Below are 25,071 nucleotides of genomic sequence, written 5' to 3'. Positions count from 1 at the left end.
AAGAACATACCGGTATACATTAGTTCAGATACCAAAATAAATGACCAAATGGGTCGGTACAATATTTCTGATTCCAAATATGTCGATCACTACTCACTACTCATCTTTACTGCTCAATAAGAGCCCCTAATGCAAAGTACGGTACTCCTTGTCTGCGCATTCAGTAAAACATGCAGAACTTCCAGTTGAAAATGAGATTTGTACAAGCAATCTTCTATGATTGAACTCCACCACTTGCAACAATTAAAAAAAATTTAAATGAACATTTTTTACAAGCACATTTGTATCAATTTTGTCATCAACCTCTTGAATATAGCTGATACTTGCAGACTAAGTAAGCAAACAGGATTTGCTCACTGTTATTGGGTATAAAGACAACAAAACTGTAGTATATGTATGCACACTTTAATCATTGCTCTCTGCTGTGAAGAAATAAAGATAAAAAAGTGAACAGATGTACAAAACACGATGAGAGAAAGAAAGAGATAGCAAAAATCAACATCAAAACAAAACAAACTTGCAAGGAGAAAAAAAAATCTTAAAAAATAAAATTCAGATAAAATTGGACGAAATGAATTGACTTAGTACAACTCTGACTCAGAGTCAGAGTTCATCACAATTTGTTCATTGCCTAATCATGTAAACATAAAAATAGATTAAAGAAATTCATTGCTTTATCACAGAAAATGAATTAAAATAAAATCAGGTAAAACTTTTGAATCAAGATAAAAATCATACAATAATTCAAAAAAATGAAGAATTCACAACAAATACAAAACAATATTTGGTAAAATAGAATAATCGGTGGACCTTTTTCTACTGTTACCATACTAGTAACTTTATGTGCTGGGACAAAAAGCCAAAAAAAACCTCTAGTATAATGGTAATATATCATCAACTAATTCTAATTAAGTAACATCAATAAATAATATAACTAAATACCTACAGCATCTTTTTGCTCTTTGAAACGAACCGGCCCAAGATGGATTTCATTTATCATAATTTGCATAACTGACCGAAAAAAGCAGCATCTTGAAAATATATTCTAATTAAAATATCACTGATTGGCGAAAAAATCTTTTAATATCAAATTACCAACATTTATTCTGATAATTAATTCTCATACTGGGACCAGCTCCGAAAAAAGATCCTTGCTTTTTTTTAACGCTAAGTCAGTTCCATGGACGGAATATGCAGTAAAAATAACCAAAATGAATCTCTAAAAAAAAAAGAATTCAAATTGGTCGTCATATCACAGCACTGTGTTCATGATTAATTAACAAAGACAGCCTACATAGTAACATAATACTGATGGATATATATAATATTCCTAAAGACACACAACATTAAAAAAAAAATCAACTCTGGAATAACAAGAAATTCTTCCATATAAAACCTTTTCCCATTTCAATTTTTTCACAGAAACACCCAGATGCTATGATTAATACAGTGAATCCTCATCACAATTGTGACTCAAAATCATAAATATAAAAACCTAAATTATATACCTATCTAAACATTTGATTTTCTTTCAGCCACAAGACTGCTGCCATGCTCTTAATGCTGGAATGTCTTATTTTTTTCTCTCATAAAAATGGAATGAAAGATTCACACAAACTTCTAATCATCAATTTTCCCCTTTCTTTCCAACATGAAATGTTCGTTCTTGCATAGATTTCAAAGCAAGATGTTACAAAAATAAACATAGTCTGTTATATCTACACAAGTGATATCTTTTAAATAGGCAGTTATTTCTGGAGTTTCTTTCGGAGGGATAGCGGACTCATGCTACGACGGACGCTGGGGGTGGATGTTAGTCCGCCGTATCTTCTGTAATCCCGCCCAGGACTCAACCTACGGCGAGGGGCGGACTGGCTCGGATAACTGCGTTCGAAGTTCATGGAATCGTCCAGTTTCCTGGTCTCTGTTTCCAGAAGCAGCGGATCCAGGGATTGATCCCGCATGACGTTGGTCAGGGAGTTATCCAAGACACCGCGGATGTCTCGGATTTCATCCCCAGTGCGGGCGCTTCGTGAGATGTACTGCTGTCTCTTCCTCATCTCGGTGGCAAGCTGATCCTTCAGTGTGGCAACCTAAAATTCAAACAAAGAAATCGGCTAAAAATTTGCACTGGGTTCTCCAAAGACACAAGATTCTACAAGCAACACAGCTATGAGAAAATTGTTTACATAGATTGTATTTTATAATCTATAACTCACTGTTTCTTCCAGTCCCTTGACCTTAGCCCGGTGAGCGCGCTCACGGGTTTCCAGCATTCTCTCAGCCTGAGTTTGAGCTGATCTCAGTCTCTCAGTCTCCATCTCTGTCTCGGCTCTGTGTCTTGTGGTCAGATCAATCAACCTGTAATATAATATATGCATATTAGGTAATTGTTACACTATAAATATCATGCTCATATAAAAACAATGGCATCCACTATTTATAACCATTCATAAATTTGGCTTCTGAATGGGAACGCAGTCAAATGAAGCCAAAAGATCAATTACAAATTGTTAAAATATTTTGAACTTCTGAAATTTTTAAGTCTGTTATATATAAAAAATATTTAACATCCATATTTATGTACAGGAACTCTTCATCAATTCAACGGAAACCAACAATGAATCATTAAAAAAAAGCTATTAACTAAAAAGATAAAATCCAACTAAATGCATGCATCAACTTTATAAAATAAATCAGTCATAACTAAAGAAAAGTTTGGATCATGCTTTGGGCATACTTTAACACATCCTTGATACACCATTTATTCTCTGATGAGGACAAGAGAATGCTCAATCTGGAGGCAAAGTGTCTTAAAAACAATGTAAATAGCAGATGTATCAATCCCCTTGCAGCTGGATGCTAGGAGAGCCTAATTCTGCAAACCCTCAGCCTACATCTCTCTGAACCTTAATTTCTACATAGCAACCCAATTCACAAAGCTCCTTTAGCAATTAACTCCTGCTCCAACAAATAAAAACATTCACTTGCATTTGTCCGAAACTCAGAACGTGGTTTTTCCAAATATTTTTTACAAAAGTTCCGCTCAAACTAAATAAAACAGAGTGAGATTTGCCTTAGTGTTCATAAATCATGTGACATTCAGCATTCCTTATTGATGTGAACAATCGACAACACTAGTTTACCCGTACCTCCAAATATGTTCGGTCTGCATTGTACTGAAGCTAAGGAAAGGACCTATACATTAAAATTCTTTTCCTTATTTCTTATTTTCTGAGACAAATAGTAGGCTAGAAAAGATCCCCTAAGGAATTTCTTCCAATTATAGTACCATATACAATGTAACTGTTTTTTTCTGCAGGTTCATTTTTTGGCTTTTTTGAAAAATTCCAGTTATACAATATGTCATAAAGAAATCTTTTTGAATCACAGTCACAGATTACGATAGTCTTCCGACAGACATTGGGGACATGTGAGTGAATTAAGTGCTGAGTGAGGACAATGTTTTGGGGCCTACCTCTGGGCATGCTGTTGTTCCGCCTCAGCAAGCTGCGCCTGGAGTTGCTGGACCTGTTTCTGGAGATCCGTGTTGTCGTCCTCCAGACGGTTCAAAGTGCGATCCAGGTTACCTTTCTCCAGGACCGACTTACTGGCGATCTCCTCAGTACGAAGCTTTTCTCTCTCAACCTAAAACAATGTAATAATCTCTTAAAATATCAAAACCACAGACATGTAATTGTTATAAAAAGGTGCTTGTAATATATAGTACATGTGAAAGGACTGTTAGAGGAAACAATTTTATTATTCATCAAAGATCATCATTTTTTTTTTTTACATCTCTTTATGAATTACATGCTTGCTAAATGTTGACAAATATACAAGATTCATACTTTGTCCAACGTCTTCTTCAGGGCAGACTTGTCCTTCTCAAGTCTGACAGAAGAGCGCTCCATCTCAGATTTCTCGGTCTCGAGATTGGCCATCTGTCGAGACAGTTCCTGGACTCGCTCGTGCAACAGCTGTTTCTCTGAGCTGATCTTCTGAATGTTTTGGTTAAGGTCCTGCTCTCTCTCTTGTCTCTGCACCAACATCTAAAAGAACAAACACAAATTTTTTGATACCTTACAGTGTTAGCATTACATGCTTTGCATTATATTTGTGATGATAAAATATACTGACTGTGTGGGATTGACGGAGCTGACCCTCCAATTCAGCGCGACGGACGTCGCTATCGGCAACCTCATTCTGAAGTCCCTGGACACGCTCCAATAAACCATGATTCTGTTTCTTAGCTTCATTCAGGGCTTGTCTACAAAAAAGTGATCAAATAATAACCATGACAAACTGGTAAAATGGACCATTAACATGGTATTTCTTGTCTTTAGATAAAGGATTTTAATTCAGCTTTAACATTCCAGGCTATTTCCAGCAATCATTTCTTGGTGTAATTCTTAAGTACATTGTATTTTGAAAATTCCTGTGTTATAAAAAATTAAGCATTTACAATGGTAAATCACTTTAGGCAAAAATTACAGCATTCTATCGAATTGTACCTGTAATAAAATAATTAAACACCTATACACACTAAACGGACGAGCCAAGTTTACCTGGTGGAGTCAAGCCTCTCCTGCAGGACTCGGCGATCGTGCTCACTGCTGGTGAGTCCCTTCTGGAGCTGGCTGATGCGGTCCTGGAGCTCGTTAATGATGGCCTGGTTGTCGGACAGGGTCAGATTGAGGGACTGCACACGCTCCTTCTGGTTGGATTCCTCCTCCTCTGTCTTCTGTAGGTTGGTGGACAAGCGGTCAATGGTCAGCTGGAGGGACTGAGACTTGGACTCAAGGCCCTGGATTTGTTTGTTTAGGGCCTCAATGCGATCTTGTAAGACCTGTTTGTGAAATTACAGAAAAAATCCTTTTTGAAGAAGTTTCCACAAATTTACAAAAAATACTTACTTTTTGTAGAAGGTTCCACAATATCTTTATTTTCACAATATGAGTTTTAATGTACGAGCAAAGATTTCCACCTTGCACATGAAAACAAGAAAAACAGAACCCAAAGAAACTAAAATTTCAATATGGCAACAACATTTCTCTCAAAATAATCTAACAACACAAAGCATTGAAAAGGTTTGCATTTCACAAGCCTCTCATCAGAATCATGACCTTGATGTGCCTCATTTCAACACTATTGGTATCACCAGCCCCCGAGTCTTCTGCCACGAAAACCATCCTAAACCTGTCTTGTTGTAAGTGTCTGAGCACAATATCAGGAATCGGTCCACGAGACAAGTCATTCTGACACTGGTAAATCTTTTTGTCCTCCATGTTGTAAGAACCCCAACTTCTTTCATACTGCTCGCTCTTAACATTTGTTTTTCTGGTTCTTTTCCCAGTAGGTGGCTTATCAGGAGTATACATTGTTTTTTAAGCACCAAAAACAAAATGCACCACACCAAAAGTCAGCACCAGTAAACTGCACAGGTTAAACACTGATGAAGGCACCAAGATTAAAGCAGGTCTGACTGAATATCAATAATAAATGACTTCTCTGTCTAAGACTTTCTATGTTCCTCCCTCATGTAATCAATTATTCACTGGACTTCTATAAAATAAGCCTTTCTGAGTCCTTCTTGGGTTTCTAAATGGGAATTCAGAAAATCTGGAGTCAGTTTGTTACAGAAAACAGGTGGGGAGGAGTGTGAACAAAATGCTGGTCTTTTCATTTTTAGGAGCTAAATAATCAATAAGACACCTACAACAAGTAGTGGAAAGAATCTGATGTCCATACACCATATAGAAGATATACCCACCTCTCATGAAAAAGCTGGATCCACCCCTTCACACAAGATGGATCCATCCCAAACAATAGGATTCTCCCCTTTACAATAAATATGGATCCACCTCTCTGATACATAGAAGCTGGATCCACCTCACACACAGACACTGAATCTACCTCTCACCTGGTTCTCGGTCTCCTTGTCATTCATGACCAGCTTGAATCTCTGGAGGTCTCCGTCAAGGGACCGTCTCCCAAGTTCCAGTTTAGTGCAGCGGTTCTCTGCTTCATCCAGGGCCATCTTAAGGGCCTTCCTGTTCTCGTCATTGCGCATCTCATTGGTCTTCAGCTTGGCAATCTTCTCCTGTTTAGCAAAAACAAATCTTTAATATGATATCCAAGTTGGATTGATGCTGTACTGTATTTTCAGTGTGTAAGTGAGTATAAATCTATTGCTTTTGGAGGGCCAATTCTAATTACCTTTGATTGAGTGTATACTGCATTTTGTGTGTGTGTGGTAATCTTGTTTCAAAAAAGCCAATAATCTGAGTTAGATTGAGACTTTATATACTGCATTTTAGTGTGTAACTGTATGTTAATTAATCTATTCTTTCAGAAGAGCCAATTAAAAATACTCATTAAAATTGTATGGATTCAAGTGTGATAAAAGGTCACAGTGGGAAACTGGAGTGTACTCGAGGGAAACAAATTCCATCAATATTTAATGAAGGAGTAAATTACACCCAATCTACAGTCTCTTTGTAGCTGTTAATGGCTGTTATTATGACTGTCGCAATAGATTTCCTATATTTTTCTTAGTACAATACAAGTCCAGTGCATTCCATTTTATACAAAATATATCTTATCTAGGTCACAGCTAACAGATCTGATATCAAGGGGTGATCTCAAAGTAGGCCGGAGTGTTTGGACAGATATCGACAGAGATATAAATATGTCAGCTGACCTCCTGCTGCCTCTTTTCTGTGTCTGCTGCAGCCAGACTCCTCTCCAGGCTGTTGATCTTGTCGGTCATGACTTTACGTTCTCTCTCATTTCTACGGATGGTTTCCTCTTGCAGCATAAGCGCAGTCTGAGCGCTGGCAAGGCGGCTGTCAATTCCCCTCTTGTCTGTGGAAAAAAAAAATTCTCATTAGTGCATTGTCAAATGAAAGAAATTCATAAAATATTTCTCAATTAATGTATTGTCAGAGCAAATTAACCAATATCTGTTCAAATTTGAACTGGCTTCAAAATACATTGTATATGATTATGATTTTTAAATGAGTTCATCATAAAAAATTGTAATTGTATGACAGTGTGTGCGAGATATATCTCCAGCATTATTTATACATGAGATACCAATATCATTAAACTCTGCAGAGGCCAAAATATTACGAATTTAATTCAGCTACTTTCATTTCATTAATCCAAACAATGCTTAATAGACTTTAAACAACTGTTAGGATTAAGTGGCTATTTTAGCAAGTCAGCTATCTTGGATAAATAAAGTCCTGCGGATCTTTGCGGGACTTTATCGTAGCTTATCCACAAGTCTCTTTAAAGTCATCAAGAATCTGAGAAGTTCGCTATATTGGTATGATACCTGGAGTTTTGGCTTAGTGAACTTTGTCCTCTAGAGCCTAATGATTCTCTCAACTTGACACTTTGGTATGTAATAGTACAAAGAAGCGATAAAAACCTTAATCTGTATGGGGAATGTGTGGCAAAAGATCGCAATCTCCCCCACCTATTCACTAAACTAGCAACATTCAATTGTCACTTGAGGGATTTAAACAAGTTTATCGAACACTTATTGTCCATGGGAATTTCTCAAATTATTTTTACAACCTTCCAGGTCTTTAAATGGAACAAAATTGATGAATTTCAACAACAGAAAGTTTCAAAAACCATACAAAAGCTAATTTTAATTGCTTCAGTAGATGTTAATTTGTTTAAATCGTTTTGTTTTTGTGTGAAAATTGATTGATAACAATGGCTCTATTGAACAGCTAGTTTTTGTAAGGAATTTTTTAATATCTGGCACAATAACAGAAGACTGCATTAGCTTATTCAGCAAAAATTCAATATATATATATATATATGGGATTTTTTCTTCACAGAGACACAAGGATTATGGAGCACGCAAGTCACCGTCCCAGCACAATAGATTTCAGTTGAATTCAGGTCGTTACCTCATAATCTCTTTATAAGGTTAACTTTAAAAAAATCTACCTACCATTTTTATATTCTATAATCATAAAAAAATATTGCTGAATTTGTAAAACTTAACTGCAAATTTCCTGATATGCATGTGTTCAAAAATGAACATATCCTTATCAAATTGAGACAGCATTGAGATAAATTAGTTTGATTTCTCGTCTTTCTTGCCAAAGTAAATAACAATTGTTCAGATAAGCATTCTACATACCAAAAATGTCGTAATATTGCACAGACGGAATAGGTTTGCTGAGCGGAACTTTTGCTGAGATACTTTCAAAGTCAACCGGAGGAGTATAGTTCATCATATAAATTCTGTACGCCATGATTATGGCAAAAAATAGCTGCCTATCACAAAAAATATCACAGAAAAATCCCTGAGATAATCTCCTCTCCTCCCGATGATCTCATTTTAGGCCCAAAACCTTCATTTTTCTTCCATCCCCCCTAAAACTAAGGTCTTCTCTTTATCATACCACCATTTCACCTTAAAAATCTATGCAGTGAAAAACAATAACTGCATTTCCCTTTAAACTTTTATGGTTCGTAGACAGGCAATAAGCACTATTGATTTTGAGCCCATGAGACAAGTTCCAACATGTCCACCCCAATTGGACATTGGGCGGGAAGTTTCTTTTACCTACTAGTATATATCGTTAATGCATCGTGTCAACAGTTTATCATAGGGATCAGAGATATACAATAACCCCTTTAGAATTCCCTCAGCGACCAATGAAATAAATGAGAGAATGGTCATTGTGCTATTCATGCCCGTTTTTACTAATTTGGACAAAAACCTGAAACCTGATCAAACAATACATATGTACTGCTGGGGTATTTTTGTTTGAGCATATGAAAACAATATGCTGAGTAAATGTTTCAGTGTGTCAAAATTTGGAATTAAATATTACATCATGGATAAGATTCAAAAGAGAATTGTATTTGTTTAATTTTACGTCATTTGAAATCTGATGCCTCTAAAATTTGTAGAGGCACAGTAGCACAGTATTTAATTTGAATGGAATATGAACTTATTAAACTGATACAAACTATAATATACCCAGTACCTCAAATATTTATTTATATATTTCATAATATCAATCACACAACTTAAGAATATGTTTCTTATCAGGTAATCAAACTTATTAATATTCAAGAGTTTTTATCAGCTAAACCATTAGGCAGAAACTAACTATTAATTGTAAGAGCACAGCGGATATATCAAACTCTACCATTCACTTCTGTTCTGAGTGAACCCCAAAATGAATTGACAGAGTACACTCTTCAATGTGGAATAATTTCCTGTTTTATCAATGGCTTCACACACAGAGAGCCAGAGGGTTCACACGGACATGTGGCAATCTTTAATTTTGAATGGACATATTTAAAGACTACAATACATATTCAATCCCTGGGATTCCATTTTATCAGAGGAATTCAATTTCATCGCCTTTGAGTGGTCTTTGATGATTGTCAAACACTGTGGGAAATCAGGCAACGATTCTAATGAACTTTAACAAGAGCTGACCAAACATGTTAATGCCACCAGAAGCAATGTAGCAGAGATATTGCCGACACTTGTTCCGCATATCAACGATCAAATCACTGCTATTAAATTCAATGTACTACAGGTGCCAGCTCTGTGCAAACCCTTATTGAAAATAATAAAAATCTTTAAACCATAAATTATTATTCGATCAAATATTCGATGTATGGGGCATGATTGAGTTATGTGTGGCTTACTGTCAACTTGCAAATTAATTCTGGTCATCATTTGGTGTTTAAAGTTTAACCTTTTAACTTAAATTGGCTTCAAATGTCTTGAGTAATCATCCTCTGTGATTAAGACATGAGTAGATGTTTAATATGTGTTTGATTGAATTGTTACCAATGGGCAAAGATACTGTGAAATCATTAATATTTGAGGTGGCTCTATTTGAGTTCCTGATTTTGTGGGTACTCATCTTCACATCTTCAACAAATTACATACAATTCTATCTTCATTTACTATTCATGAATATAAAGCCATGAAAAAAGTTCCATAGAACAAGTTTTAAAGTTATTAAATAACTGGATTGGCCCCCAATAATTAAAATGATTTCACAGTATTGCCAAATAATCTACAGGTGCCCCTTACCTTCTTCCACATCACCGAGGGACTTCTGGAGGATCTGGTGTCTCCTCTCGGTCCTGTCCTTCTCTTCCTCCAGCTCCTTCAGCTGGATGGCCATGCTGCGAACATTGGCCAGAGCATCATCCTACAACCAAACCAACAATCTGTCTTATCATCCTTCATGACTTCAAAGGAAAATTACCTTTATTTTCTTTGTTTTGGCAGATGCACTATTTTTATGGGACTTAACAGTTTATACTCACCCTTTCTCGCTCTGCTCCAGCAAGCTGTTGTACGAAATCTCTGAGGGCCATTCGGACTGCCTCTGGGTCTACGTCGAGAGCGTTAACTTCTCCAGTCCTGTCAAACCTGATCGGTGATGCACCGCGAGACATGCGGTGAGGGCTACCACTTCTCTCAGGGGAACCAGTCCTGGGGATGGGGCTTCCACGACCCTCAGTGGTGGTGGCATATGTGTTCTCAAATCCTATACAAATAATGCAAAAAAGATTAAGTCTCCTTTTTCAAACTATTCTATGTCTTGTATGTCTGAATTTAAAATATCAAATTTTAAAAAATTAAGACTAGTTTTGGACCATAAAACTTAGACGAGCAAACTTTTGCACTCACTTTTCCACTTTACATTTATATCAAATAAGAGCTCATCTAAGTTTTATGGCCCCCAGGTCTAATCTAGTAAAGCATGAACAGAACCAAGATTCTACAGTACATTTAGGTCTATTCAATAAGATTGATGGTTACCTTTAGATGGGGAGTTGGGTCGGGATCTCCTGGGACTCTGACTGCGGGATCTGACGGGACTTCTGGCTCGTGGCATTTCCTGTCTGAACCCAATAGTTCTCTTCAGACTGGACACAATGCTGCTCAGTTTAAACTCAACATCTTGTTTAGCTCCCTCTATCCTGGCGAGCTGAGCCTCAAGGGCATTTACTCTTCCCTCTGATCCGCTCAGCCTCAGCTTCAGTTCAGCAGCCTCGGCGTTGGTGTTCTCCATATTAATTTCCAAGTTACGACGCTGATCCTCCAACTTTCTCTCAGCCCTGCGGCTGTCTTCTAGTGCCATCTGGTAGTCCTTCTCTTTCAGTCTGGATTCATCAATCAATTCACCCATCTTGCGCTGAAGATTGGCGAGTTCTTTACGAACAGCTTCACGGCTAGCTTCAGTCTCAACCACCTAATTAATGCAAATAAAAACTGTATTTTTGTGAAGTAACAATGCATGTTTTGTGCAAATAACAAAATAAATAATTGGGAAAAAACACCATGCAAAACGAAAGGCTGAGGAAATTTTCTCAACCATAAATTGTCAATCTGTTTCAAAATAAATTAAAAAATTAAACTACAAATTGTCTTTCAAGTTACCGAAGCATCTTTCTCTTCCTAAAAGAAATTTGATAACCACTGAGAAATTAAAATTCTGACGATATTTTTGATAACATTTCATTCTGCTAACAGTATCTGAGATATCCCACCTTCTGCTTGAGATCAAAAGCATGTCGTCTGCCTTCCTCCTCTTTCTCCTCATCCTTGGCAACACGCGCCTGTAGATCATTCACTTCCTTGCCGAGCTTGGATCTCTCGCCATCCAGCATCTTGACCTGGCGTCTCAGGTCCTGCAGCTCACGTCTTGCCTCAAGTCGTGCCTTCTCCACCTCACGCAGACTGGCCCTCAGGTCAGCAGCCTCCTTCTGAACATTTGCCTTCTGCTCCTCCAAAACTGTAAAAGTAAAGTAAGAAACAATTTAAAAGTGATATTTTTTATTACATAATTTCAATGTCCAACTAAACTATTCTATCCGTTGATAAAAATCAAAGGACTGGAGACTAGCATTAATCACTCCATACTTACTGCTACATCTCTGTCTGTGGTCACAAAGGTCCCTGTTGAGCTCGGTTTTCTCTCCCTCGTTCTTTTTGATGGTGCCCCTCAGCTCATCGTTAATCTTGGAGAACAGCTCCTTCTCTCTGACCTCGTCATTCAGGTTTCTCTTCAGTTCCACCATATCCTTCCTCATTAGCTCCAACATTTCCTCCTCTATAAACAAAATTACAGAACATTACAATCAAGACTTCAGTGACCGATTTACTAATAATTTCCTTGATTGATTCTTGATATACCGGTACATGTACTGACCTTCTCTGACTTTCCTGTTGGAATCAATCAGATCTCGGCGGACATTATCCCGAGCTTCCTCAACGAGCTTGAGCTGAGTCTTGAGATCAGCAACCTCTCTCAAAGCAGCCTCTCTCTGTCTCTCTAGATCTCTGATCTGATTGGTCAGATCCTTGATCTCCTTCTGATGGTTCATGCTGCATATTAAAAAGAACATTACATTAACTACAAAATCATTTCAAATCCAATTTCTTGTTACAATATTATGTTCAGTTGTTACAATATTACACAGAATTAAGAGAGGATAATTCAAAGAGCAATAACACTCACCAGGTGTCCTCAAACTGTCCTCGGAGGTTCCTGAGCTCCTGGTTGAGTGCGTTCATGTTGTTCTTGTCCTGCTCCTGGCGAGCGAGGTACTCGCGCTTCAGACGCTCATATTCTACATTGATATTGGCGAGCTCCATTGTCAGAGTGTTGTTCTTCTCAGCCAGAGTGCTCTTCTCTTGTTCCAGAAGAGACATGGTCTACAAAAGGAGTCAAGATGAAAATTCACGTACACATAGCAATTATATGAAAAAGCACTGTCTTATTTACAGCATGCATGATCCAGCAAAAGGCACCATTCTATTTCAAACATGCATGTACAAGCAAATAACTCTCTCCTATTTACAACATGTACATGTATGTAGTGTTGCATGTAAGACTGAAAGTGAAAGTAGGGCATATTTACATATGTGAACACCAGTGATATTTTAAAAATTTTATGACTGCAATAAAACACTTAACACTGAGTTTGGAGAGTTTATAACAACTGTTATCTTCTAGAATGACAAATTAAAGGGCAAATGTGGATCAACATAATAATTGTATAAATCTTGTAGTAAATAAACATTACACAAACAGCTGTGATGAAGATATCTTTATCATGCATGATTACTGGCAATCAATATTTTCAAAAACTTTTGGGAAGCAACTCGAGAGAAGACTTTTAAGTTATAAAGGCATCACCATTTAGGAATCATAAGTCCGTTACAGAGATTTTCTTTCACTCATAACATGCGAATACACTAAATACATAACATGATTGTATACATCAACAGGTAGTTACCTGTTGCTTGTCATTCTCAGCCATCAGGAGCTGGTTGTCTCGCTCTCGCTGCAGATTGGCCAGTTCCTCCTGGAGATCCTCTCGCTCTCGGTCGAAACGGTTCAACAACTCCTCCTTCTCCATGGCATTCTGGTGCACATTCTCATCTCGCTCTGTCTCAAACTCGTGACGCTGCTGCTCCTGTGTCACAAATACAACAACCATTATTCTCTGTGACCAGATACAAGGCACATATCTCTATTTTAGCATATTTTAAAATTTAGTCCTGTCTTACCCTCTCTTTCACAAGTCTCTCCACATCATCTTCATGAGCCTGTTTCTCCTGGGTGAGGGCCAGAGACATGTCTCGCTCGAGTTGAGCCAAACGTCTCTGTAAGTCCTCCTTAATGCGCTCAAACTTCTCCAGGTCAGCCTCCTTCTCCTTAATGAGACGGTTGATCTCACCTGAGACACAATGAAAAAAATAAAAGTTAGCAAAAGACATAACCCAAGACCTATAACAATTACATGTAGATATGTTAACATGTGTTATTAATACAACAACTGATGTTAGTATATACAAAGGGGGCTTACTCTGCAGGTTTTCTTTCCTGAGGATCAGTTCCTGGTTCTCTCCTTCGAGCTGCTCCTTCCTGACATTGAGCTGACTCTCAGACTGCTGAGACTCATAGAGGGCACTCTCCAAGCTGTCCTTCTCGCTGCGAAGGGACGAAATTACCTCACTCTGCTGCCGATTCTCACGCTCTGTGGAAGAATCAAAGCTCAATGTTATCAAAAATTTTCTATCTTTTTGTGTTTTACATGGTACAAGATACAGTAAATTATTAATATTTGTAATGGCTCAATTTTCTATGCTTTTATAAGTACGCCATCAAATAAACAACTCCAAACAAATTATGAAACACAGTCTTTGTTCATTGTATATTTAGGCACATCTATTTATAACCTTCTAATAAATCTTTAAAAAACTGACAATCCACAAAAATTAGCTCCCCTGAATTCAAATGATTCCAATCTATCATAACATTGTTTCTTTTTATTCTTTCTTTCTGTGTACAATGTAGTCCATGTACATGTATATGGAATTAATATTTACATGTAACATGATTCCCTTTTGTTACCTGTGGCGGTGACCTGGACAATGAGTTCTCCTTTGTCCTGGGTCAGCATCTCCTTCTCCTTGGCGACCTTGACATAGTTTTGGTTTTGTCTCTCCACTTCCCGGCGAGCCTGCAACAGCTCTTCAGCAAGAGCCTGTTTCTGGCGGGAAACCTACACAGCAGAAGTATACAGCTCACATCAGTGGTCAATTCATTCAAAGTAAGTCAATTACAGTTAAAACCATAAGTGTGGTTGATATCATCGCATTTAAAGCATTGTATTAAAATGAATTTACTGGCAATTGTTCACACAGAATAAACATAATGAACAATCATAATCAAATAACAAAACAAAAAAATGCAACTAGAACCAAAATTTTGAATACAGATTTTTACAGTTTTTAAAAAAAAAAATCTTGCAGAACTAAAAATTTTGAAACATTAATTTTCAGAACCAGTATTTCATTAGTATACCTCCTCCTGCAAAGATTGATAAGTGGTTTATAAACAAAGAACGACCTCTGTATTACCGTATATACTCGCCTATAAGTATTGTTCGCCTATAAGTCGGTTGCCATTTTTCAAGTTTATTTTCAAGATTTTGCCATTGACCCTCTTATAAGTCGGGTAATTTTTTTTGGATAATCAGTCTACAGATTGCCAATCAAATAAGCACATTTTATCAAGCATGACTATATTCTAGAAAAAAAATATTGATGCTTGACCCCTCTGTTATCTTTCTAGATGCAATGCATTTTAAAAGTGCAGTTAAGACATCTATCCTGGATGAATAACTTTCGATTTTGGACGCCTTTTTTTTTTTATTGATACACTGATGAAAACTTGGTGTAAGCTATGAAAATATTTAAAATACTATTGAAAATAAAATGACAGTGATTTTGATCCCCTGTTGACTGATTATGATGGTATAGCCCCTTTTAAAAGGGGTGTGTTAGCTTGTGTTGTTTTAGGTGACATGCCACCTACAGCCACCAATACAGCTATTATCACCTCATGCGTAATTTATTATGAATAATTATGAAACGATCTTTATTTTTTTTTAACAGACCAGCAATTATTCTTGTGTTTAATTTTTTAAGTATAAAACAGAAATTGCTGTTTTGTAATCCCTCTAGATCGCTTTTAGACGCCATGTTTTTTAATAGTTTTCTGTAAACAGAGTTATCTTTCTTGAAGTTTGTAACTTACGATTGTGGACGCCATTATATTTTTTAAACACTCATTACAACTAGATTATAGCTCAAAAACTATTTTAAATGCTACTGGAAATAAAATGACAGTGATTTTATCCCCTACTGACTGATTAGGGTTGGTAATTAGCCTCCTAAACTCAGTGTTGGCTTGTGTTGTTTTAAGTACAGTTATACCAACAGCTAATATCACCTCAGGTGTAAATAATTGCCTGTTTAAATAAAAAATAGTATCAAATACACCTTGTTCATATTTTAAGAAATACAGTTGAAACTTTCAATGTATTTATTAAGTGTTTATCTTTTTAGTAATTAAAAAAAAAAATGTCAAGTATAGGGATCGCAAGTAAAAAGTTGGAAGCAAAATGGCGCCCAAAAACGAAGTTTTACTCAGTGGAAAAATTATCTGATTGTATGTCATGCCTATAAGTCGGACCCCTACTTTTTATTCAAATTTCTACTCCCAAAATACCGACTTATAAGCGAATATATACGGTATAAGGAATTGTAAAATGTGTAATAAATGCAGACTGCTCAACCCTATAAATTTTCTATTTTTATTTTTAATTTTAAAAACACACACCTAATGACAAAGTTTATGTTTTCAATGTTAGTTGTTTTTTTTGGGGGGGGGGGGGAAACTTATCATCATAGTGGATTCTGTAATTGCCTGAGGACGTAGTTCAAGTTTTTATAATGTTAGCTCTTTTGGAGAAAGTCATTATAATAATATTACAGTGGGTTCTTGAGATGCTGGTTTGTTTGCTTACAGAAGACAGTTGTTCTTGAATGTCTCCCTTCTCACGGTTCAGGGCCTGGATTTCTTCCTCCAGCTGCTGGCGCGTCATCTCACTCAACTCCAGAGTCTGGTTCAAGCCTACATAAACAGAAAGTCCAACAATATAGTGGAAGTCAAAAAAAATATCACAGTAGCATGCACTAAAATAAAAGACAGATCTCCTACAGCTGGGTAGGGCTTGGAGGAAATGCATTTATAAATATGTAATGGTGTATTCCATTACAGAGATCCAAACAGAACAGATCAGATTATAATTATCAATTTATCTGAAGTGATAAAAGAACAACTTTGCGAGCTGACATGCAAAATTGATATTGTATATGAAAAGATAAGGACACATGATCTCCTGTGACACATTTTATATCCTCATGGGATGAACTTGCCATTAGATACATCCTTTTGTTTCATTTTCACATAAGGATACAGGATACCAATTTTTGCATAAAAAAACTTGTACAAAGTTATCAAGTGTTATATGATCATTATAAATTCATAACCTGTAACGCTTCTAATGACAACATAGGTAACCCCCTCATCCAATACGCTTATTACTGATAGCCTTATGCAGTGAGTTGTGAAACTGTACAGTGCACCTACTCATCTTCTCAATGTCTCGTACATAACCCCCTCTGATATGCCTACCATTGATAACCTTTATGCACCTACCCATCATTTTGATGTCTACAGTAACTATATACCCCCCCCCCCCCCCCCCCCCCATCCAACATTCCTATCATTGCAGTGATAACTTTAATGCAGTGAGTTGTACATCTACCCATCTTCTCCATGTCTAGTACATAGCCCCCTCTGACATGCCTACCATTGATTATCTTTCTGCACCTACCCATCTTCTCTGTGTCTAGTATATAACCCCCTTTGACATGCCTACAGTTGATAACCTTTCTGCACCTACCCATCTTCTCGGTGTCGAGGTCCATCTTCTCCTGCTCCACGCGGACCAGTTCCTCCTTGATGCCGGTCTTCTCCATCTCGAGAGCGTCCTTCTCTCCAGTCAGACTGGCCTGCTCAGCCTCCATCTACAACCATACCAAACCATCACTGTTAACATTGCTCAACTTGTTTTACTTTTACATGCCTCCATTTACTTTGTAAGACTTTTCCACGCTGCTTATAAACATACACTTTTCCAAAATTTAAATGCTGATTTTTATCTTTTTACTTTAAAATTTTGTTATTCCAAAAATGCATGATATAATCAAGTACCTTGTAAAAAAATATAACCCCAAAAACAAAGGAAGAATTTAACTTCATGAATATTCAATGCTTTCATCAAATGTAGTTTTCCCTTGATCCATAAATGTTAACTCTACCATTTTATGCTGAAGTATACCCCTTTTACTCTATCTCTCAACTACTGTTCATATTTAACAAATCTAACACCTTTTACAACAAAATCCATATGTAAATCCTATTCTCTACACACTCAGCATCTTCTTGATATAAAACATTTTCAATGCTTTCATCAAGAGTAATTTTCCATTCTTGCATGTAAATCTTACTCTCTCTAGATTTACACATACAAACTCCTTCTTTGATAAAAGACAGGTAAGAGACTGTGTGTGTGGGGTGGGGGTATGTTACCTGCATGATGATTTTGTTGAGCTCGACCTTGTCCTGGCCCAGACCCTCGTTCATGGCCTGCATCTTCAGCAGGGCGTCCTTCAGGGTGGCCTCCTCTGTCTTAGCCTTGTTGATCTCCAGCTCCAACTCAGCCTTCTGTAGCTCAGCCTTTGACAGAGCATCACCTGAAGAGAGGAAACAAAATCCATTATCTTAAGGAAATAAAAAGACTTTGTGATAAAATGTATTACATAACAGTAAAGACAGTTGAAGTAAAGAGCCAGGAACAAGCTTTTTAAAATAATTATTCCTTATAAACATAATTCATTTTACCTCATAAATTATTTACAGTACATTTCAAGATGGGGGGGGGGATAAAACTGACATTGTTGTAAAATTAAGTATGTACACTGTAACCATATTTTTCTGCAATCACATATTTCTATGTACTTGTAGGTATGCGAAAATCATGACACATGCACTCTACCTGGTTTTCATGTGTCAATATCCATGCATTATTTGACCAAGTTTTAATTGACTTACTGACTTCGGACTTCTGTTGCTCCAGCACCTCCTTGTCCAGGAGAGCTCTATTGAGAGCCTCCTTTGTGGAGACCAGTTCCTCCTTGATGGTGCTATTCTTGTGCTCCAGCTGATCAATTACTCGGTGGCTGAAAGGCAGACACCCAATTAATACACAGCAGACAGGTCATTCATATATAGAAGTTTACATAGGCATTTCAAAAAAATATATTAAAAAGGGGTACTTGAGTGTCTGTGTTAATCAGGTCATTCATATACAGAAGTTTACATACTATTTACTAGGCTTTTCAAAAAAAAAATATTAATAAGGGGTACTTGAATGTCTGTGTTGGTTTTAATCATATTCATAATAGAATAAAGCTTGGGTCAGGATGTTTACACAAAAAGTAAACATGAAGCACCACAATGGTCACTTCAGACAATAAGAGGGCAGGCACAGGCGTTTATGCTCACTCAATGAGCCCTAACTGACAAAGAATCCAAATTCTCCTTACCATCTGTCGTTCTCCTTGACCTGTCGCTCCTTGTCCTTGGTGACGTCGTCTTTCTCGTCCTCCAGTTGGTCCCTCTGTCTCTGGAGATCCGTGTTAGCCGCCTGGAGTTTCTCATTCTCCTGCTGCATCATCTCAATCTGCTCATTCAGCTCATTCCTGATCTTCTCCAGCTGAGATTTCTCGGTTCCTGTAAGGCTCAACGCGTTCTTCACCCTGTCACGGTCTCTGGATGTGTCCTCTCTCTCTCTTCTCCTGCAAAAATATAATAATTTGTAAAATATATACAAAAAATACTGCAAAATTGTTCAAAATAATACCAGTACTACTTGTATTTCTTCAACTGGCTTGTATTAAAGTTATTAAAGAAACTAACAATCTCTAAACATCTTTAATAATGAGAATTATTATAATTATTTGAGAAACTTACAAAATGTCTACAACCTTTTTAAAACGGTAAATATGAAATACATTAAACAACTTACAGAATGTCTACATCCTCCTTCAGCTGCAGGATTTGTAACTCCATGCGCCTGCGCTCATTATCCAGGTCATCCATCTGCTTCCTGATGGCAGCGTTGTGGTCCTGGCTGGCCCTCAGTTTGGCCCGGGCCTCGGACAACTGAAGCTGGCGCTTGTTCAGAGCTGCCTGGACAGCAGAGAATGTGGCATCAGCCAGTGCTGGGGACCTGGACCTAGCCATGGGAGACTTGGACCTATCCCTGAGCATTGGAGAGCGTGCTCGGGCAGATGGAGAGATGGATCGAGCCCTGGATGGAGAGATAGATCTTCGGCCTTCCTCGCCATCAAACTCGTCAGCGTCATTAATGACAGCCTCGGCGATGTTACGGAGGGCATCATGAAGAGCCTCGGTCTCGCCTCGGATCTGTCTAGCTGTGTCTGTCTCAGGAAGGTCGTAGCTGGTTCTTTCTCCAAGTCTGGTCTCCAGGTTGTTGATCTGGCGCTGCAGAGTGTTGATGGACTTGTCTCTCTCCTCCAGCTGTATCTTCAGTTTCTCGTTCATCATGGTCAGTTCATTTACCCTGCAAGTAACAAATCAAAATATCAGTCTGTGGACGTTTTCTTCCAATATTGCACAAAGCTTTAGAGCTTTCAGTTATGAAGATTCTAAATACAAAATGACTTACTTGGCGTTCAGTTCGTAGCTGTGAGCATCATAACGAGACTGAAGTTCAGAAATTTCACGGTTCTTCTCTCTCAGCTGGTTGTCAATGGCTGCCCTGTCTGAACGTTCACGATCCAACAAAACCTATAATTGACCATTATCAAAAATCAATGAAAAGTTCTCATTCAATAATCTACATGAACCCTACTCATAAACTGATATTTACCTTTTTTGTTAGTGAGCCACACATAAAAGAACTTTTCAATATATATCAACCAATTGAGCAGAAAGGATTCTTTTATTATAGTGAAAAATTCAGAATGTCAATCAGTACTTTCACCTAGCACATTCACAATCATGAATGTGTCAAAAAATCATGAAATGCACACATGCCAGGTAAGTCAAACGAATGTGTACTTGTGAATAAACCTGTTTTTCTTACCTGGGACTGAGTGTCTGAGTTTCTGACGTTGGCGGCCAGATTGAGGCAGGCAGAATGCATGCTTCTGGAGGTGCGGGTCACGTCATTCCTCACGTGGGACAAGTCGCGCTCCGTTGCCGTCTTCAGATCTCCGAAAGATCGACGGAAGGCCACGACCTGTCTCCAGAGAGCCAGAAGTCGACCGTGCTCAGCACTGAAGTACTCATTGAAGGACTAAAAAAAAACAAGAGATACTCTTTCTAGCGAAATTTTTTTTTATACATTTTTTGCATGAGTGCACGTGTCATTATTCTTTGAATCATAATATGCGCTGGCCGAGACACTGTAAGTCAGACATCTTGGAATGCAATAAGTATTTAACCTTGTTATCACAGCCTATTTACCTGTTCTTCATCGCGCCACTCTCGTTCCTTGATGTCAAGCTCTTCCCTGGCAGCCTGCCAATCCTGGGTCAGTTTGTGGATGTCGGAGGTCAAGGACTGGTTGGCGGCGGTCGCCTGATCCAGCTGTTCCCTCAGCATGGCATTCACATGGGCCAGACTGGCACTCCTGTCATAAAAAAATACATCATAAAACTTAACATATCTCAATCTTTCTTTTTTATTTGTTTTTTTTATTATTATGGTTATGGATATGAATATACAAGTATTTGAAAACTGTGCGCTTGGAAATTGTATATATCTTTCCATTAAAAAAGATATCATTTAAAAATTTGTCATCCTTCAATATTGTTTTCTTTCTTCATGAAAATACACCAGTACATGTATTATGAAAGTTAACTTACCAGATACATACTGGTACATTTAACAAAAAGAAAATTCTAGTTCTGCATGTTGATGACCTATTTGCATACGGAGTATGTTGTTTAAGATACAGAGAGTTATGAAAACCATGACTAAATGATAATATCTATTAGAAAACTAAAGTTTGCCTTGCATCTATATTTGATTAAAAAACCATTTAGCTTTCAAGTCTGCACTATTAAGATTTCCTTAACTTGCAATTCAGGCCTATTGGAGAACAAAATAGGTCATAAATATTACAGAGGCATTGTTCTACGTTGGTTTTTGATAAGTGAAGCTTTAATTCATAATCAATCATATCTTTATTTCAATATACTCTAAATTCATCTCATCATGTAGCAAAAACTATTCATCTTAAACAAACATTGACCTGAGTCAAGTCCACATGATTAATAATGCAATGGAAACTTAATGAACGGTGAATGAAATAGAAAAAAAAAGGATCTTGGCAGATCTGTGGATAGGCTTCAGCTACTATAAAGGACCCCTACGTAGCGGAAACCATAGAGAAAAGATAAAAACAAACCTATGGCCTTATCTATGACAAGGTAATGTTTAATAATTAAAAGCATAGAACAAACTGGCCAAAGCTCTCCACATCAAATATTCATCGCCGTTAAAAACTGCGAATCATTTTAAAACCTTCCTAGTTAATGGGGGTCTTGTGAAAGTTTCATGACTTTGGAAGTGGCTAGTTTTCAATAAATAATGACTGGATTTCTGCATTCCATTTTAAATGGCTCGGGGAGATATCCCAGTCATTCTCTGTCGTAGATAAATCCCATTTTTGGGCAAGGCTTCTATTATCAGTGATTTTCCATCAGGAGTGTACCTGGTTCCCATTCACAGTTTTCATACAGAACAATGTCTTCCAATTAACGTTCATTCTTTAAAGTTCTGCGTGACTTTTGAAACCTTTAAACTGTTTGGCAATGGCTTTACATGTTTTAACTCAGTGATCAGTGATAAATCCTAATAAGTACCAACTCAGCAAATGTTGAAATGACAAAATCTCTTGGGTTTGATTCCATTAAATTTGAATTTTAAATGAAGGTATAGGATGCTTGTAGATTGAATTGCATAGATTTTTATGCAAAGCTCAGAAATAAAATTTCAGTTGCTGAATGCCATTTTTCTTAACCCTGGTGAAAGGCATTAAAAATTCCTCTGAAATCCTGCTAATTCATTCTTTAAAAAAAAAGACATCTACCAGCTAATATCTAAACTATGGCTATGAAGATCGTCTGTCTATTAAATTCCAAAAAATACAGGTCCAATCAATAGCATGAATTACACATGTTACATGTAAATCACTATAGCATATCTTGAATCCCCTCAATGTTTCACACAAGAGGAGAGTAAGTTTATGGCCTATGGCCTTGTAGCCTAAACCTGGACCTGTGAATATGGGCCATGTAGCCTATGGTCTGTAGCCTATAGCCTAAAGTCTGTAGCCTATAGCCTGTACCCTTACCTCTGCTGTTCCTCCTCCAGCTTTATCAGCGTGTTCTCCAAGTCCATGTTGCGGCTCTCGGAGGCTTCCAAACTCTTTTTGTATGACTCTTCTGTAGATTGAAGCTGTGAAAAAGGAAATAATCTTAGCTGAGTACAGTACTTGTGAATATTAGTTTTATTCTCATTACAGGTAGAAAGTTTAATTACTAATTTATTAGAGATTTGTGTTTTCAAACATGCCAGATTAATTATCATTATTCTATATAATACTCTATGAATTCTTTCAGCAGCTCAGTTATGAAAGTTCCATTTGACTTGTAAGATTGAATTTCACATATTAGACACAAAAATGAACACATAATTGAACCTGTGAGAATTTAAGCGTCAGTTCACGTCAAAATACAGAAATAACACTTCCCCTCAAACTAATGACCTTGACATCACAACCCTTTGCAAAGGTCAGAAGTCAAAAGTGAGGTCAAATAGTGCAGTGGATAGCAAAATAGTGCTTAATAGTTTCCACAGTGAAGGTAACACACAAGTAAAAGGGTGGGAGAGTTGCTAAAGTTATTTAAGAGGAGAATAGAGGCAGAAGCTGTGCAGAAAGAATCCTATCAACCTATCCATGGAAACCATCACCTGAGGCAATCCAAAACTAATGTCAAATCTTTATTCTTGAAGTTTCCAAAAGCTACTTTATATTTTTAACATAAATATAACCAATTTTCATTGATTTTTTAGACATCGATTTTATATTTTCACTAGTTACACATAGATATTATCAGTATCAAAAATTAATAAATTTTGATCAAAATCTTTTTTTTTATCAAAAAGCATTACAGTAACTGAATTTTGAAAATCTAGAGTCTAGATTGATGGATTTAGTTTGTAAGTCTAGCCAAAAACCACACCATTAGAAATTATAATCACTTCGTATTAGGATGGCTGAAGCCATAAGGGGTTGCAGGGGAAATAATACTCACTTTACTTTCTATCTGATCCTCGAGATCAGAGCATTTATGCTTGTATTGTAGGACCTATGAAATGAAACAAGACAATGCTGTTGCAGAAAGAATAAAATAATGAACAAGCTACCATCAACCCAACGCAGTTGATCTGATTCCTGGTCATGCAAGTGTTTTAGAGAAGCACACCCAACAAAATGAAGACACCAACAGTGATGAGAGAACACAGCACCACTAGATGGCACCTTCACATGACCCTTACCAACTTAAGGTTATCGTTACGGGATTTCAAATCCCCGTTTTCTGCCTCAAAATCCTCACACTTTTTCTTGTACTGTAAGACCTAGAGTTGTATATATGGAGGGTTATTTGAGATATACACTGATATACATGGTGTTTTTGGCCATCGTTGTGGCCTTTTACCTTCTGGTTGGCGAATTGGTAATGAAAATCTTTGTTGCGCATAGCATCTTCCAAGTCTGTACATTTTTTCTTGTATTGCAAAAGCTGTTAAAATCAAAATCTTATAATGATATGACAGTGCAATCATTTCTCTTATGTAGGGGCTCTGGTGATCTTCTTAACTTGAAAGACAAGTGGATATTTTAATCAGAAAAGTCATACTATCAAAATTAAAGATATTCTTTCCAACATAAAATTACCTAGACTAGTACCTATTTAAGTTAATTACTATAAAATTCTAATCTACCGGTAGTTTGAAATAAAAAGTTGCATTAAAAAATGTTGTTCAAATATAACATAAACATGCATTGGGTCAATTATCTGTTCTATATAATGGTAGCAATTTCTCTTCTGACTACTTTATGGAAAATATATTGAGGGGAAAACTAGTAAAAAATCTGATGAGAAATTCACCCTCTTTATCTCAACCTGAAGTGAAGAAATCAAAATTATTTGTTCAAATCTATGTAAAACTAACATTAATCATCTTTATATAAATACACACCTGAAATTTTCAAATCCAACAATTTCATCAATATAAACAGCATTATGGGTAGCTCTCTATAGAATCTTGTATGTCTTACTCCAACAGAAATCACTATTAGCCTAACATAAATAATTCCTACATCCTCACAAGTTCATGCTCTCATTAGGATGTGTTTACATTGGGGAATCATTTCCCGCTAAAATTTTTCGCTCAGCTTTAATATTTATATACCATGGTAAGTAATTAACTTTCTATTCACACCTTCAGACAGGAGCCCTGGGAGGATAATGTT

At 37.0% G+C, this 25,071-nt stretch overlaps 1 protein-coding gene across 9 annotated transcripts in view; it reads right to left on the bottom strand.

Annotated features, from left to right (window-relative positions):
- Nucleotides 1-389: 389 nt before the first annotated feature.
- The window catches only part of LOC105331920 (rootletin), a 57,720-nt gene continuing 33,038 nt past the window's right edge, over nucleotides 390-25,071 (bottom strand). For 6 of the 9 annotated variants that reach the window (XM_066078585.1, XM_011434286.4, XM_011434292.4 and 3 more), the window contains 30 exons: nucleotides 24,254-24,337; nucleotides 22,885-22,988; nucleotides 20,991-21,156; nucleotides 20,608-20,820; nucleotides 20,188-20,309; nucleotides 19,525-20,082; nucleotides 19,043-19,294; nucleotides 18,549-18,676; nucleotides 18,027-18,190; nucleotides 17,338-17,461; nucleotides 16,396-16,502; nucleotides 14,436-14,586; nucleotides 13,888-14,058; nucleotides 13,589-13,758; nucleotides 13,315-13,494; nucleotides 12,534-12,730; nucleotides 12,225-12,400; nucleotides 11,940-12,125; nucleotides 11,563-11,807; nucleotides 10,832-11,264; nucleotides 10,333-10,556; nucleotides 10,094-10,214; nucleotides 6,704-6,867; nucleotides 5,924-6,103; nucleotides 4,569-4,849; nucleotides 4,141-4,270; nucleotides 3,852-4,052; nucleotides 3,479-3,648; nucleotides 2,220-2,361; nucleotides 390-2,093 (listed from right to left, as the gene is read on the bottom strand). In XM_066078585.1, coding sequence (XP_065934657.1) covers nucleotides 1,749-2,093; nucleotides 2,220-2,361; nucleotides 3,479-3,648; nucleotides 3,852-4,052; nucleotides 4,141-4,270; nucleotides 4,569-4,849; nucleotides 5,924-6,103; nucleotides 6,704-6,867; nucleotides 10,094-10,214; nucleotides 10,333-10,556; nucleotides 10,832-11,264; nucleotides 11,563-11,807; nucleotides 11,940-12,125; nucleotides 12,225-12,400; nucleotides 12,534-12,730; nucleotides 13,315-13,494; nucleotides 13,589-13,758; nucleotides 13,888-14,058; nucleotides 14,436-14,586; nucleotides 16,396-16,502; nucleotides 17,338-17,461; nucleotides 18,027-18,190; nucleotides 18,549-18,676; nucleotides 19,043-19,294; nucleotides 19,525-20,082; nucleotides 20,188-20,309; nucleotides 20,608-20,820; nucleotides 20,991-21,156; nucleotides 22,885-22,988; nucleotides 24,254-24,337 — 5,889 coding nt within the window. In that variant the 3' untranslated portion in view covers nucleotides 390-1,748. Of the gene's footprint in view, nucleotides 2,094-2,219; nucleotides 2,362-3,478; nucleotides 3,649-3,851; nucleotides 4,053-4,140; nucleotides 4,271-4,568; nucleotides 4,850-5,923; nucleotides 6,104-6,703; nucleotides 6,868-10,093; nucleotides 10,215-10,332; nucleotides 10,557-10,831; nucleotides 11,265-11,562; nucleotides 11,808-11,939; nucleotides 12,126-12,224; nucleotides 12,401-12,533; nucleotides 12,731-13,314; nucleotides 13,495-13,588; nucleotides 13,759-13,887; nucleotides 14,059-14,435; nucleotides 14,587-16,395; nucleotides 16,503-17,337; nucleotides 17,462-18,026; nucleotides 18,191-18,548; nucleotides 18,677-19,042; nucleotides 19,295-19,524; nucleotides 20,083-20,187; nucleotides 20,310-20,607; nucleotides 20,821-20,990; nucleotides 21,157-22,884; nucleotides 22,989-23,848; nucleotides 23,903-24,092; nucleotides 24,174-24,253; nucleotides 24,338-25,071 lie in introns of all 9 variants that reach the window. The other 3 variants (XM_011434287.4, XM_011434289.4, XM_011434290.4) reach the window with 3 other exon arrangements.

The sequence above is a fragment of the Magallana gigas genome, chromosome 3 (genome assembly GCF_963853765.1).
Source record: "Magallana gigas chromosome 3, xbMagGiga1.1, whole genome shotgun sequence".
Classification (NCBI taxonomy): domain Eukaryota; kingdom Metazoa; phylum Mollusca; class Bivalvia; order Ostreida; family Ostreidae; genus Magallana; species Magallana gigas.
Note: the sequence above shows the minus strand (reverse complement) of the source record. Positions and strands in the feature narration are given on the sequence as shown.